Source organism: Mytilus galloprovincialis, chromosome 10 (genome assembly GCF_965363235.1).
Source record: "Mytilus galloprovincialis chromosome 10, xbMytGall1.hap1.1, whole genome shotgun sequence".
In the NCBI taxonomy this organism is placed as follows: Eukaryota; Metazoa; Mollusca; class Bivalvia; order Mytilida; family Mytilidae; genus Mytilus; species Mytilus galloprovincialis.
Window position 1 is genome coordinate 8,793,811 of NC_134847.1, and position 13,755 is coordinate 8,807,565.

The following is a 13,755-nucleotide window of genomic DNA, read 5'->3' on the forward strand; positions in this document are numbered from 1 at the left end:
CAATTCCATACACAAAAAAATTGATAAAATTTTGTCAAAGCCTTTTCATGTTAATAAACATGCAGCAGCAAGTCTGCCATACATACCCAAATCAATAACCGATTTTTTTTTCTCTTTGAAAATCTGGTTTAAATTAGTGACCATATTGATAATAGTATCTGATAAATAGAACATTCAAATAAAAGGAAATAATGGGCAGTCCATATATCCTGATAATGACCAGCTTCTCGAAAAGCTATCATATAATTGTCCATTCTGCAATTTTTTGACTATCACTTAATATTAAATGTTGACTGGTAATTCAAACAACTTTGATCAAAATTTAAAAAATCATTAAAAGTGAGAAGTAAGATATCAAAACGACATTCAAACTCACAAGTCGAAAATATACTGACAAAATCATGGCTAAAAAAGACTAAGAAAAGAAGACAAACAGAGGTAGACAAAACACAACATTTCAAATCATTTTAATCATGGTTACAAAAATATCACAGCAATTTATTGCATAAAAAATACTAATAAAATGGAAAATCAAATAAATATCAAAATGTACAGTTTGAATAAATATTAATTCAAAAATTAAAACATAACAATAAAATATTAGTTCAATAACAAATGGTCTACTAATAATTAAATAATATTTTATTATCTTTTTGGTAAATAATTATGTTTGGATAAATGTTATTCTGTGGAATTCTAAAAATGAAAAAAAAAAACATATTCTTTCAACATGTCATCATTTTCCTTTGCTTTACTATATTTTTAATAATTGTTAAATATATACATTCATTTGTTAATAAAAGATAAAAAATATTTGGTTAACTTCTGTGACATAAAAATAGGATAAAGTAATATCCTATTCCTAACGGCCACCATACATGGTTAGCACTATTCTATATTTAAGTTCAGTGTACTGTCAAATCAGTATCAAAATTGCAATTTGTCATATAATATTTGCAGTTGACCATACAATGAACATGTGTACTAGGATGCATCAGCAATTTTATGTTTCAAATTATTCTTGGTAATTCACATAATACAAAAAAATCATCCTGAGAATGTACTTATTTCCCATAATCACATTTCTAATAATATTGTCAGTAAGGTCAGAATTGTAATTTGTCAGAAAATCAAAATGTTCATGTTGTAAAGAAAATGTGTTCTATTGAACCTGTATTGTGGCAGGTTTTAGTTTTCAATATATCTTGTTGAAAAGGTTGATGGCTCAATATTTTCTGTAACATAAAATTGTTTCTGAATTTCAAACAGAAAATAAGGTAAAACGTTTGTTCATCAGACCTTCTAACTCAAGCAATTAAAACCTTTCTTTATAATATGAAAAAAGCTGAATTCTAAGTAGATTCAGAAACAGTCTAAGATGTTAAAATTCGAGAGGTTTTCAAAACAAAAACTTTCAATAACTATAGGCTATTCAGATGAAAGGCTATTTCCCTGAACATTAGAGTTCTCTGGGCAATATAAGGCATGCTTTTTTGTTTGGTGTCACAATGGGCCTCATCTTGAATAGTTTTCAATGAACAAAAAACAAAAATGTGTAAAATGGTTAAACAACATTTGGTCAAAATGTATTGCTACTAATCACAAACTAACAATTATTTTATTTAGTTTTAAAAAATTTGAAAATTCTTATTGTAGTTAGCAGGGTACAGTTGAATGCATGGCTTGTACCAATGAGGGTAGGATGTTATATCTCTCAAATATATTTTATCATGAAGTTACATGCCTTTCAGAGGAAAGAGATATTAACTGTAAATTTTGAATAGAGTTTCTGTTATCATATTTAAAAATAAATATATGAAGTTACAATACATTTGCCATAGTACAATTAGATGATCCTGTTTGTTTCTGTTTAAAGCCTACACTGTCTGTTTTAACATATATTCTACAGTAGAGAAGAGATATGGAAAGGTTACTGAAAAAAACATTTACCACTCTTTGATAAATGGATAGATTATTTCATGGAGTTTCTATATTCTTTTTGTTTAACCACAAACGTCAAAATCATTCAATCGCGTAGTGGTATTAACTATTTTTGGATTCTTATAAATTCTATATATAACTTTTGGACTAGTTTAAATCTCGGTCTATTTCTTAAATTTATTCTTACATACTTTCGATTTTTTAACCCTGTATGCTAACATTCCCATGAAAATTTTAAAATTGTTTGTACGCACATTGAACGACAAATTTATGTGACGTATAAAATTTTCTGACGTCAGACACTCAATAAATGTGTTCGTAGATAGTAGATGTTTTTGTGTTCTGTTAAATTGTTCCTTTTAAAATTGTTAAACGATGATGACTGATGTACCCATATTTTGACTATTATATTTATTGTTTATTTAACGCATCAATGTAAAAATATCGGAAATTGATGAGACTGTCATTAAAGTGAGAGGGTTAGCGCTATAGAACCAGGTTTAATCCACCATTTTCTACATTTGAAAATGCCTGTACCAAGTCAGGAATATGACAGTTTTTGTCCATTCGTTTTTGATGCGTTTTGTTATTTGATTTTGCCATGTGATTATGGACTTTCCCAATTGATCTTCCTCTAAGTTCAGTATTTTTGTGATTTTACTTTTGATTGATCATCATATTCTATAATTCATTCTACATGTTCTAACTCTTAAACAGTCAAAGTTCTGGTCATCATTGCCAATCCCAGAATTCATTGCACTTCCTGTTCATGCAAAAGCATAACCTTGGTTACCACACTGTAAAGCTACCATCAGTCTGTCATGTAACTCTGTCTTTGATTTATATTCTGGCATCTTCAGCATGTTGATACTATAAAACCAATAAAAAAATATTCTTATGCAATGTAGTTCTTATATCATAAAAGTTAAAATGGTCAGATAAATGTATGTGAAAGAAATTTATCGGAAGGATACCATGCAAAATTACTAAATTCTTTTACATCAAGTTATTGTGCTATTTTAGTTGGATGTGATGCTATAATGAAAAATGCAATGCCAACAAAACGCATGTTCTTATATATGTAGATTGTGTTTATGGTTGGTGGCTATCACTTCACATAAAAAAAACATTCAGTCGGTCAACATTTTCATTTACTCTAAGCTGATTTTTCTACGCAGATTATCACATGTTATAATGGTACCACAATTTTTTTTTTTCAATAAATCTAAAATATCCTAAATATTCCTTCTCCATAAGTAAACAGATTATTAATCTTGACTAAAGATACCCTAGGCCTGTACAAATAAATAAGAAGTCTACACAAAAGAGGAGTGAATATTCTTACCAAGTACTAGCTGTAGGTAAAGTGTGTTCTATATAAGGAACTATAGCTATGGTAAAATGCTGTGGACCACCTCCACCAACAAACTTAGCAAAACCTCCAAACGGTACTCGAGAACTGTATTTGAAAATAAAAATCAATAATAATCCTTATTGTCTTAAAGCATGCAAAGAATTGCTTGTGATAAACAAAATACAAATTACATAACACATACATATGTATCTACATTTGTTTTAACAATCATTTCGTTGAGATTCCCTTGTCCTCTTCATCCACTGTCTTAAAAAGGAACCTAGACTTAAACCTAAACTGGATATAGGAAATATTGTAGATTTATAAGTGAAATTCAAAATTTCTGTATGAGTTTTGGGTTAATATATTGATATTCATTTCATTTGTCAATAACTATTAATCATGTAGATACTATTGGTATCCATAATCATGATAATCACTTATGTGCTATAGAATGTTTAATTCACTAATTTTAATTATAAAAAAAACATATTGAATTGTGACCAAATAATTATTTTGTTCAGGATTGTGTATTAAAAAAAACCCAATAATTTTATTATTTCTTCATAAAAATAAGGAGATGTGGTATGATTGCCAGTAAGATGTACAATTATCCACCAAAGTTCTAATGAAGTGTAAACAGTTCTATGTCTACATTACCTGCCAGTGGTGAACTGAAGCAGCAAAACTCTGTTCTCTTGACTGAAATCTTCAACAATTTCCCAAAACCACTAAAAGTATGAAATATTTATTGAAAAATTAGTATTTATACAATTTTTTTTATTCATATCTAAAAGGTATATACAAAATGATATCATTTAAAATCATTATCATCACAACAATGTCTTGTTTGTTAACCTTGATATTGTGTTTTTAAATATCAGTATAAGGACATTGTTCCATTTATTTGACCACATAACCATAAAAAGACAATTGTTATGCGTTTACTTTTCTGCATTAGTTAGAGGTATAGGGGGAGGGTTAAGATCTCACAAACATGTTTAACCCTGCCGCATGTTTGCCCCTGTCCCAAGTCAGGAGCCTCTGGCCTTTGTTAGTCTTGTAATATTTTAATTTTAGTTTCTTGTGTACAATTTGGAAATTAGTATGGCGTTCATTATCACTAGACTAGTATATATTTGTTTAGGGGCCAGCTGAAGGACGACTCCGGGTGCGGGAATTTCTCGCTACATTGAAGACCTGTTGGTCACCCTCTGCTGTTGTTTTTTATTTGGTCGGGTTGTTGTCTCTTTGACACATTCCCCATTTCCATTCTCAATTTTATTGGCAAGGTTGTAAGTATAAAATGTTTATCAACTGAATTTCCTTGGCAAACTTTAGAACCATATATAATAAGTGGTGTTGAAAACTGTATTTGAATGAATGATGCTAAGTTGTTTAATATTTTATTCAACATTTTAAACATTTAATCTTACTACCATATTTTTTATTTTGATATGGGCGCAATACTCAAATTTTTTAAGCTAACTTTCCAAAGAGCACCTGTTTAATTATTTCACACTAACCTGGATAACAGATGACTGTCTATCATAGCCATTGTATTCTGTATGATTCTCCCAGTCACTTATATCTATCTCTGGGATACCCGACAACATTAACTCCTAAAATAGAACATAAATACAGTAAATCATCATTGTCTATCATAGCCATTGTATTCTGTATGTTTCTCCCAGTCACTGATATCTATCTCTGGAATACCTGACAACATTAACTCCTAAAATAGAACATAAATACAGTAAATCATCACTGTCTATCATAGCCATTGTATTCTGTATGATTCTCCCAGTCACTGATATCTATCTCTGGGATACCTGACAACATTAACTCCTAAAATAGTACATAAATACAGTAAATCATCACTGTCTATCATAGCCATTGTATTCTGTATGTTTCTCCCAGTCACTTATATCTATCTCTGGGATACCTGACAACATTAACTCCTAAAATAGAACATAAATACAGTTAATCATCATTGTCTATCATAACCATTGTATTCTGTATGTTTCTCCCAGTCACTTATATCTATCTCTGGAATACCCGACAACATTAACTCCTAAAATAGAACATAAATACAGTAAATCATCACTGTCTATCATAGCCATTGTATTCTGTATGATTCTCCCAGTCACCGATATCTATCTCTGGAATACCTGACAACATTAACTCCTAAAATAGAACATTAATACAGTAAATCATCATTGTCTATCATAGCCATTGTATTCTGTATGTTTCTCCCAGTCACTGATATCTATCTCTGGTATACCTGACAACATTAACTCCTAAAATAGAACATAAATACAGTAAATCATCATTGTCTATCATAGCCATTGTATTCTGTATGTTTCTCCCAGTCACTGATATCTATCTCTGGTATACCTGACAACATTAACTCCTAAAATAGAACATAAATACAGTAAATCCTCACTGTCTATCATAGCCATTATATTCTGTATGTTTCTCCCAGTCACTGATATCTATCTCTGGGATACCCGACAACATTAACTCCTAAAATAGAACATAAATACAGTAAATCATCATTGTCTATCATAGCCATTGTATTCTGTATGATTCTCCCAGTCACTGATGTCTATCTCTGGAATACCTGACAACATTAACTCCTAAAATAGAACATAAATACAGTAAATCATCGCTGTCTATCATAGCCATTGTATTCTGTATGTTTCTCCCAGTCACTTATATCTATCTCTGGGATACCTGACAACATTAACTCCTAAAATAGAACATAAATACAGTAAATCATCATTGTCTATCATAGCCATTATATTCTGTATGTTTCTCCCAGTCACTGATGTCTATCTCTGGAATACCTGACAACATTAACTCCTAAAATAGAACATAAATACAGTAAATCATCACTGTCTATCATAGCCATTGTATTCTGTATGATTCTCCCAGTCACTTATATCTATCTCTGGGATACCTGACAACATTAACTCCTAAAATAGAACATAAATACAGTAAATCATCATTGTCTATCATAGCCATTGTATTCTGTATGATTCTCCCAGTCACTGATGTCTATCTCTGGGATACCCGACAACATTAACTCCTAAAATAGAACATAAATACAGTAAATCATCATAGCCATTGTATTCTGTATGATTCTCCCAGTCACTTATATCTATCTCTGGGATACCCGACAACATTAACTCCTAAAATAGAACATAAATACAGTAAATCATCATAGCCATTGTATTCTGTATGATTCTCCCAGTCACTGATGTCTATCTCTGGGATACCCGACAACATTAACTCCTAAAATAGAACATAAATACAGTAAATCATCACTGTCTATCATAACCATTATATTCTGTATGTTTCTCCCAGTCATTCATTTATATCTATCTCTGGTATACCTGACAACATTAACTCCTAAAATAGTACATAAATACAGTAAATCATCATTGTCTATCATAGCCATTGTATTCTGTATGTTTCTCCCAGTCACTTATATCTATCTCTGGGATACCTGACAACATTAACTCCTAAAATAGAACATAAATACAGTAAATCATCATTGTCTATCATAGCCATTGTATTCTGTATGTTTCTCCCAGTCACTTATATCTATCTCTGGTATACCTGACAACATTAACTCCTAAAATAGAACATAAATACAGTAAATCATCACTGTCTATCATAACCATTATATTCTGTATGTTTCTCCCAGTCACTTATATCTATCTCTGGGATACCTGACAACATTAACTCCTAAAATAGAACATAAATACAGTAAATCATCATTGTCTATCATAGCCATTGTATTCTGTATGTTTCTCCCAGTCATTCATTTATATCTATCTCTGGTATACCTGACAACATTAACTCCTAAAATAGAACATAAATACAGTAAATCATCATTGTCTATCATAGCCATTGTATTCTGTATGATTCTCCCAGTCACTGATGTCTATCTCTGGGATACCTGACAACATTAACTCCTAAAATAGAACATAAATACAGTAAATCATCACTGTCTATCATAGCCATTGTATTCTGTATGTTTCTCCCAGTCACTGATATCTATCTCTGGAATACCCGACAACATTAACTCCTAAAATAGAACATAAATACAGTAAATCATCACTGTCTATCATAACCATTATATTCTGTATGTTTCTCCCAGTCACTTATATCTATCTCTGGGATACCCGACAACATTAACTCCTAAAATAGAACATAAATACAGTAAATCCTCACTGTCTATCATAGCCATTATATTCTGTATGTTTCTCCCAGTCACTGATATCTATCTCTGGTATACCTGACAACATTAACTCCTAAAATAGAACATAAATACAGTAAATCCTCACTGTCTATCATAGCCATTATATTCTGTATGTTTCTCCCAGTCACTTATATCTATCTCTGGGATACCCGACAACATTAACTCCTAAAATAGAACATAAATACAGTAAATCCTCACTGTCTATCATAGCCATTATATTCTGTATGATTCTCCCAGTCACTGATATCTATCTCTGGAATACCTGACAACATTAACTCCTAAAATAGAACATTAATACAGTAAATCATCATTGTCTATCATAGCCATTGTATTCTGTATGTTTCTCCCAGTCACTGATATCTATCTCTGGTATACCTGACAACATTAACTCCTAAAATAGAACATAAATACAGTAAATCATCATTGTCTATCATAGCCATTGTATTCTGTATGTTTCTCCCAGTCACTGATATCTATCTCTGGTATACCTGACAACATTAACTCCTAAAATAGAACATAAATACAGTAAATCCTCACTGTCTATCATAGCCATTATATTCTGTATGTTTCTCCCAGTCACTGATATCTATCTCTGGGATACCCGACAACATTAACTCCTAAAATAGAACATAAATACAGTAAATCATCATTGTCTATCATAGCCATTGTATTCTGTATGATTCTCCCAGTCACTGATGTCTATCTCTGGAATACCTGACAACATTAACTCCTAAAATAGAACATAAATACAGTAAATCATCGCTGTCTATCATAGCCATTGTATTCTGTATGTTTCTCCCAGTCACTTATATCTATCTCTGGGATACCTGACAACATTAACTCCTAAAATAGAACATAAATACAGTAAATCATCATTGTCTATCATAGCCATTATATTCTGTATGTTTCTCCCAGTCACTGATGTCTATCTCTGGAATACCTGACAACATTAACTCCTAAAATAGAACATAAATACAGTAAATCATCACTGTCTATCATAGCCATTGTATTCTGTATGATTCTCCCAGTCACTTATATCTATCTCTGGGATACCTGACAACATTAACTCCTAAAATAGAACATAAATACAGTAAATCATCATTGTCTATCATAGCCATTGTATTCTGTATGATTCTCCCAGTCACTGATGTCTATCTCTGGGATACCCGACAACATTAACTCCTAAAATAGAACATAAATACAGTAAATCATCATAGCCATTGTATTCTGTATGATTCTCCCAGTCACTTATATCTATCTCTGGGATACCCGACAACATTAACTCCTAAAATAGAACATAAATACAGTAAATCATCATAGCCATTGTATTCTGTATGATTCTCCCAGTCACTGATGTCTATCTCTGGGATACCCGACAACATTAACTCCTAAAATAGAACATAAATACAGTAAATCATCACTGTCTATCATAACCATTATATTCTGTATGTTTCTCCCAGTCATTCATTTATATCTATCTCTGGTATACCTGACAACATTAACTCCTAAAATAGTACATAAATACAGTAAATCATCATTGTCTATCATAGCCATTGTATTCTGTATGTTTCTCCCAGTCACTTATATCTATCTCTGGGATACCTGACAACATTAACTCCTAAAATAGAACATAAATACAGTAAATCATCATTGTCTATCATAGCCATTGTATTCTGTATGTTTCTCCCAGTCACTTATATCTATCTCTGGTATACCTGACAACATTAACTCCTAAAATAGAACATAAATACAGTAAATCATCACTGTCTATCATAACCATTATATTCTGTATGTTTCTCCCAGTCACTTATATCTATCTCTGGGATACCTGACAACATTAACTCCTAAAATAGAACATAAATACAGTAAATCATCATTGTCTATCATAGCCATTGTATTCTGTATGTTTCTCCCAGTCATTCATTTATATCTATCTCTGGTATACCTGACAACATTAACTCCTAAAATAGAACATAAATACAGTAAATCATCATTGTCTATCATAGCCATTGTATTCTGTATGATTCTCCCAGTCACTGATGTCTATCTCTGGGATACCTGACAACATTAACTCCTAAAATAGAACATAAATACAGTAAATCATCACTGTCTATCATAGCCATTGTATTCTGTATGTTTCTCCCAGTCACTGATATCTATCTCTGGAATACCCGACAACATTAACTCCTAAAATAGAACATAAATACAGTAAATCATCACTGTCTATCATAACCATTATATTCTGTATGTTTCTCCCAGTCACTTATATCTATCTCTGGGATACCCGACAACATTAACTCCTAAAATAGAACATAAATACAGTAAATCCTCACTGTCTATCATAGCCATTATATTCTGTATGTTTCTCCCAGTCACTGATATCTATCTCTGGTATACCTGACAACATTAACTCCTAAAATAGAACATAAATACAGTAAATCCTCACTGTCTATCATAGCCATTATATTCTGTATGTTTCTCCCAGTCACTTATATCTATCTCTGGGATACCCGACAACATTAACTCCTAAAATAGAACATAAATACAGTAAATCCTCACTGTCTATCATAGCCATTATATTCTGTATGATTCTCCCAGTCACTGATATCTATCTCTGGTATACCTGACAACATTAACTCCTAAAATAGAACATAAATACAGTAAATCATCATTGTCTATCATAGCCATTGTATTCTGTATGTTTCTCCCAGTCACTTATATCTATCTCTGGGATACCTGACAACATTAACTCCTAAAATAGAACATAAATACAGTAAATCCTCACTGTCTATCATAGCCATTGTATTCTGTATATTTCTCCCAGTCACTGATATCTATCTCTGGGATACCTGACAACATTAACTCCTAAAATAGAACATAAATACAGTAAATCCTCACTGTCTATCATAGCCATTTTATTCTGTATGTTTCTCCCAGTCACTTATATCTATCTCTGGTATACCTGACAACATTAACTCCTAAAATAGTACATAAATACAGTTAATCATCATTGTCTATCATAGCCATTTTATTCTGTATGTTTCTCCCAGTCACTGATATCTATCTCTGGGATACCTGACAACATTAACTCCTAAAATAGAACATAAATACAGTAAATCCTCACTGTCTATCATAGCCATTTTATTCTGTATGTTTCTCCCAGTCACTGATATCTATCTCTGGGATACCTGACAACATTAACTCCTAAAATAGAACATACATACAGTAAATCATCATTGTCTATCATAGCCATTTTATTCTGTATGTTTCTCCCAGTCACTTATATCTATCTCTGGTATACCTGACAACATTAACTCCTAAAATAGTACATAAATACAGTGAATCATCATTGTCTATCATAGCCATTGTATTCTGTATGATTCTCCCAGTCACTGATATCTATCTCTGGTATACCTGACAACATTAACTCCTAAAATAGAACATAAATACAGTAAATCATCATTGTCTATCATAGCCATTTTATTCTGTATGATTCTCCCAGTCACTGATATCTATCTCTGGAATACCTGACACCATTAACTCCTCAAATAGAACATAAATACAGTAAATCATCATTGTCTATCATAGCCATTGTATTCTGTATGTTTCTCCCAGTCACTGATATCTATCTCTGGAATACCCGACAACATTAACTCCTAAAATAGAACATAAATACAGTAAATCATCACTGTCTATCATAGCCATTGTATTCTGTATGATTCTCCCAGTCACTGATATCTATCTCTGGTATACCCGACAACATTAACTCCTAAAATAGAACATAAATACAGTAAATCATCATAGCCATTGTATTCTGTATGTTTCTCCCAGTCACTTATATCTATTTCTGGTATACCTGTCAACATTAACTCCTAAAATAGAACATAAATACAGTAAATCATCACTGTCTATCATAGCCATTATATTCTGTATGTTTCTCCCAGTCACTTATATCTATCTCTGGGATACCTGACAACATCAACTCCTTAAATAGTACATAAATACAGTAAATCATCATTGTCTATCATAGCCATTGTATTCTGTATGTTTCTCCCAGTCACTGATATCTATCTCTGGTATACCTGACAACATTAACTCCTAAAATAGAACATAAATACAGTAAATCATCACTGTCTATCATAGCCATTGTATTCTGTATGTTTCTCCCAGTCACTTATATCTATCTCTGGGATACCTGACAACATTAACTCCTAAAATAGAACATAAATACAGTAAATCATCACTGTCTATCATAGCCATTGTATTCTGTATGTTTCTCCCAGTCACTGATGTCTATCTCTGGTATACCTGACAACATTAACTCCTAAAATAGTACATAAATACAGTAAATCATCACTGTCTATCATAGCCATTGTATTCTGTATGATTCTCCCAGTCACTGATGTCTATCTCTGGTATACCTGACAACATTAACTCCTAAAATAGTACATAAATACAGTAAATCATCACTGTCTATCATAGCCATTGTATTCTGTATGTTTCTCCCGGTCACTGATATCTATCTCTGGGATACCTGACAACATTAACTCCTAAAATAGTACATAAATACAGTAAATCATCATAGCCATTGTATTCTGTATGTTTCTCCCAGTCACTTATATCTATCTCTGGGATACCTGACAACATTAACTCCTAAAATAGTACATAAATACAGTAAATCATCGCTGTCTATCATAGCCATTGTATTCTGTATGATTCTCCCAGTCACTGATGTCTATCTCTGGAATACCTGACAACATTAACTCCTAAAATAGTACATAAATACAGTAAATCATCATTGTCTATCATAGCCATTATATTCTGTATGTTTCTCCCAGTCACTGATATCTATCTCTGGGATACCTGACAACATTAACTCCTAAAATAGAACATAAATACAGTAAATCATCATAGCCATTGTATTCTGTATGATTCTCCCAGTCACTTATATCTATCTCTGGGATACCCGACAACATCAACTCCTAAAATAGTACATAAATACAGTAAATCATTATCTTTTTTAAATTCTTTGCATTTGAAACCAAACTCATTTATATTATTTTTGTTAAGCAATATCAAAAAATTGTTAAGTACATATACATCTCTTTGGTGACCTATACATCTCTTTGGTGACATACAAAATATAAGAGTATCTTTGTCACAATGCTTTATTTACTGAAATATATAAAGTTTATTCATAGTTTGCACTAATTATCTCCCTTTGAAAGGAAATATAAAGGAAATAATTCAGTGTATTTAATATTTTCCTCCTTAAAATGGCTGTGAGTAAATAACTGATTTTTTTTTCTCTACATCTGTTTTGCAAGTAATAAATACTACAAAATCAAAGCATTACCTCAGTGTTGCAAAAGTGTAACTCTTGACTATATTTTTTTTTCAAATAGAATTTCATGGCAATTGGAACTCAGTGTTGAAAGTGTCCTCGGACTTTTTCTGTGATAAATGATACTAACCAATTCATACTCATCAAACATTTGTATCAGTGATTGTGGAATGTACTGATGGAAACCAGATAGAAAGCTATTTATCTGTGGCTGTATGGCTCTAGTCATTCTTAATTCTGTTACTAACTGAGCATACTCTGTCTGCAATAAAATATATAATTATTCTGTATTAAAGAATTTTAAATTGAGAACCTGTTCAACACTTGCATATTCTACTAAACAAATTTTTTGTCCTCTCGATACTATCTTTTGATTGTCAGAAGCTTCTGTCCAAGTTTGGTAAAAATCCAGGAGTGTTTAAGAATCTTTAAAATGTTTTTAAAACTTGAACTGCAGACTGTATGTAATGATAAACTGGAAGAAAAACTAAGTCCATTTAAAAGTAAAATACAGGAAAAATGGATTTTTTTTATACAAAATTTACTTCTGGATTATTAGAAACATGTTTCTGTACAAGTTTGGTACAAATCCAGGATAGTTTAAGAAAGTTAATAAAATTTTAAAAACTTTAACCACAAAGTGAATGTTATGTTTCCAAGCAGAAAAACTAAGTCCATTTATAAGTAAAATACAGAAAAAATAGAATTTATTTGTTACAAAATTTATTTTAGGATACTATCTTATGAACGTAAACAAGCTTCTGTCCTATTTATGTTTTGATATATATGCACTTATAAACCTTTCAAAGATACTTTTCTATCAATCAATTTAATCAGTCAAATTGA

At 31.4% G+C, this 13,755-nt stretch overlaps 1 protein-coding gene across 1 annotated transcript in view; it reads right to left on the reverse strand.

The window, feature by feature from the left end:
* Positions 1–2,081: 2,081 nt before the first annotated feature.
* The window catches only part of LOC143049768 (E3 ubiquitin-protein ligase HACE1-like), a 60,565-nt gene continuing 48,891 nt past the window's right edge, over positions 2,082–13,755 (reverse strand). Inside the window, exons 22-26 of the mRNA XM_076223486.1 lie at positions 13,040–13,171; positions 4,822–4,917; positions 3,956–4,026; positions 3,287–3,400; positions 2,082–2,811 (exon numbers count right to left, since the gene is read on the reverse strand). Of these exons, the coding sequence (XP_076079601.1) occupies positions 2,709–2,811; positions 3,287–3,400; positions 3,956–4,026; positions 4,822–4,917; positions 13,040–13,171 (516 nt within the window). The 3' untranslated portion in view covers positions 2,082–2,708. The remainder of the gene's footprint in view (positions 2,812–3,286; positions 3,401–3,955; positions 4,027–4,821; positions 4,918–13,039; positions 13,172–13,755) is intronic.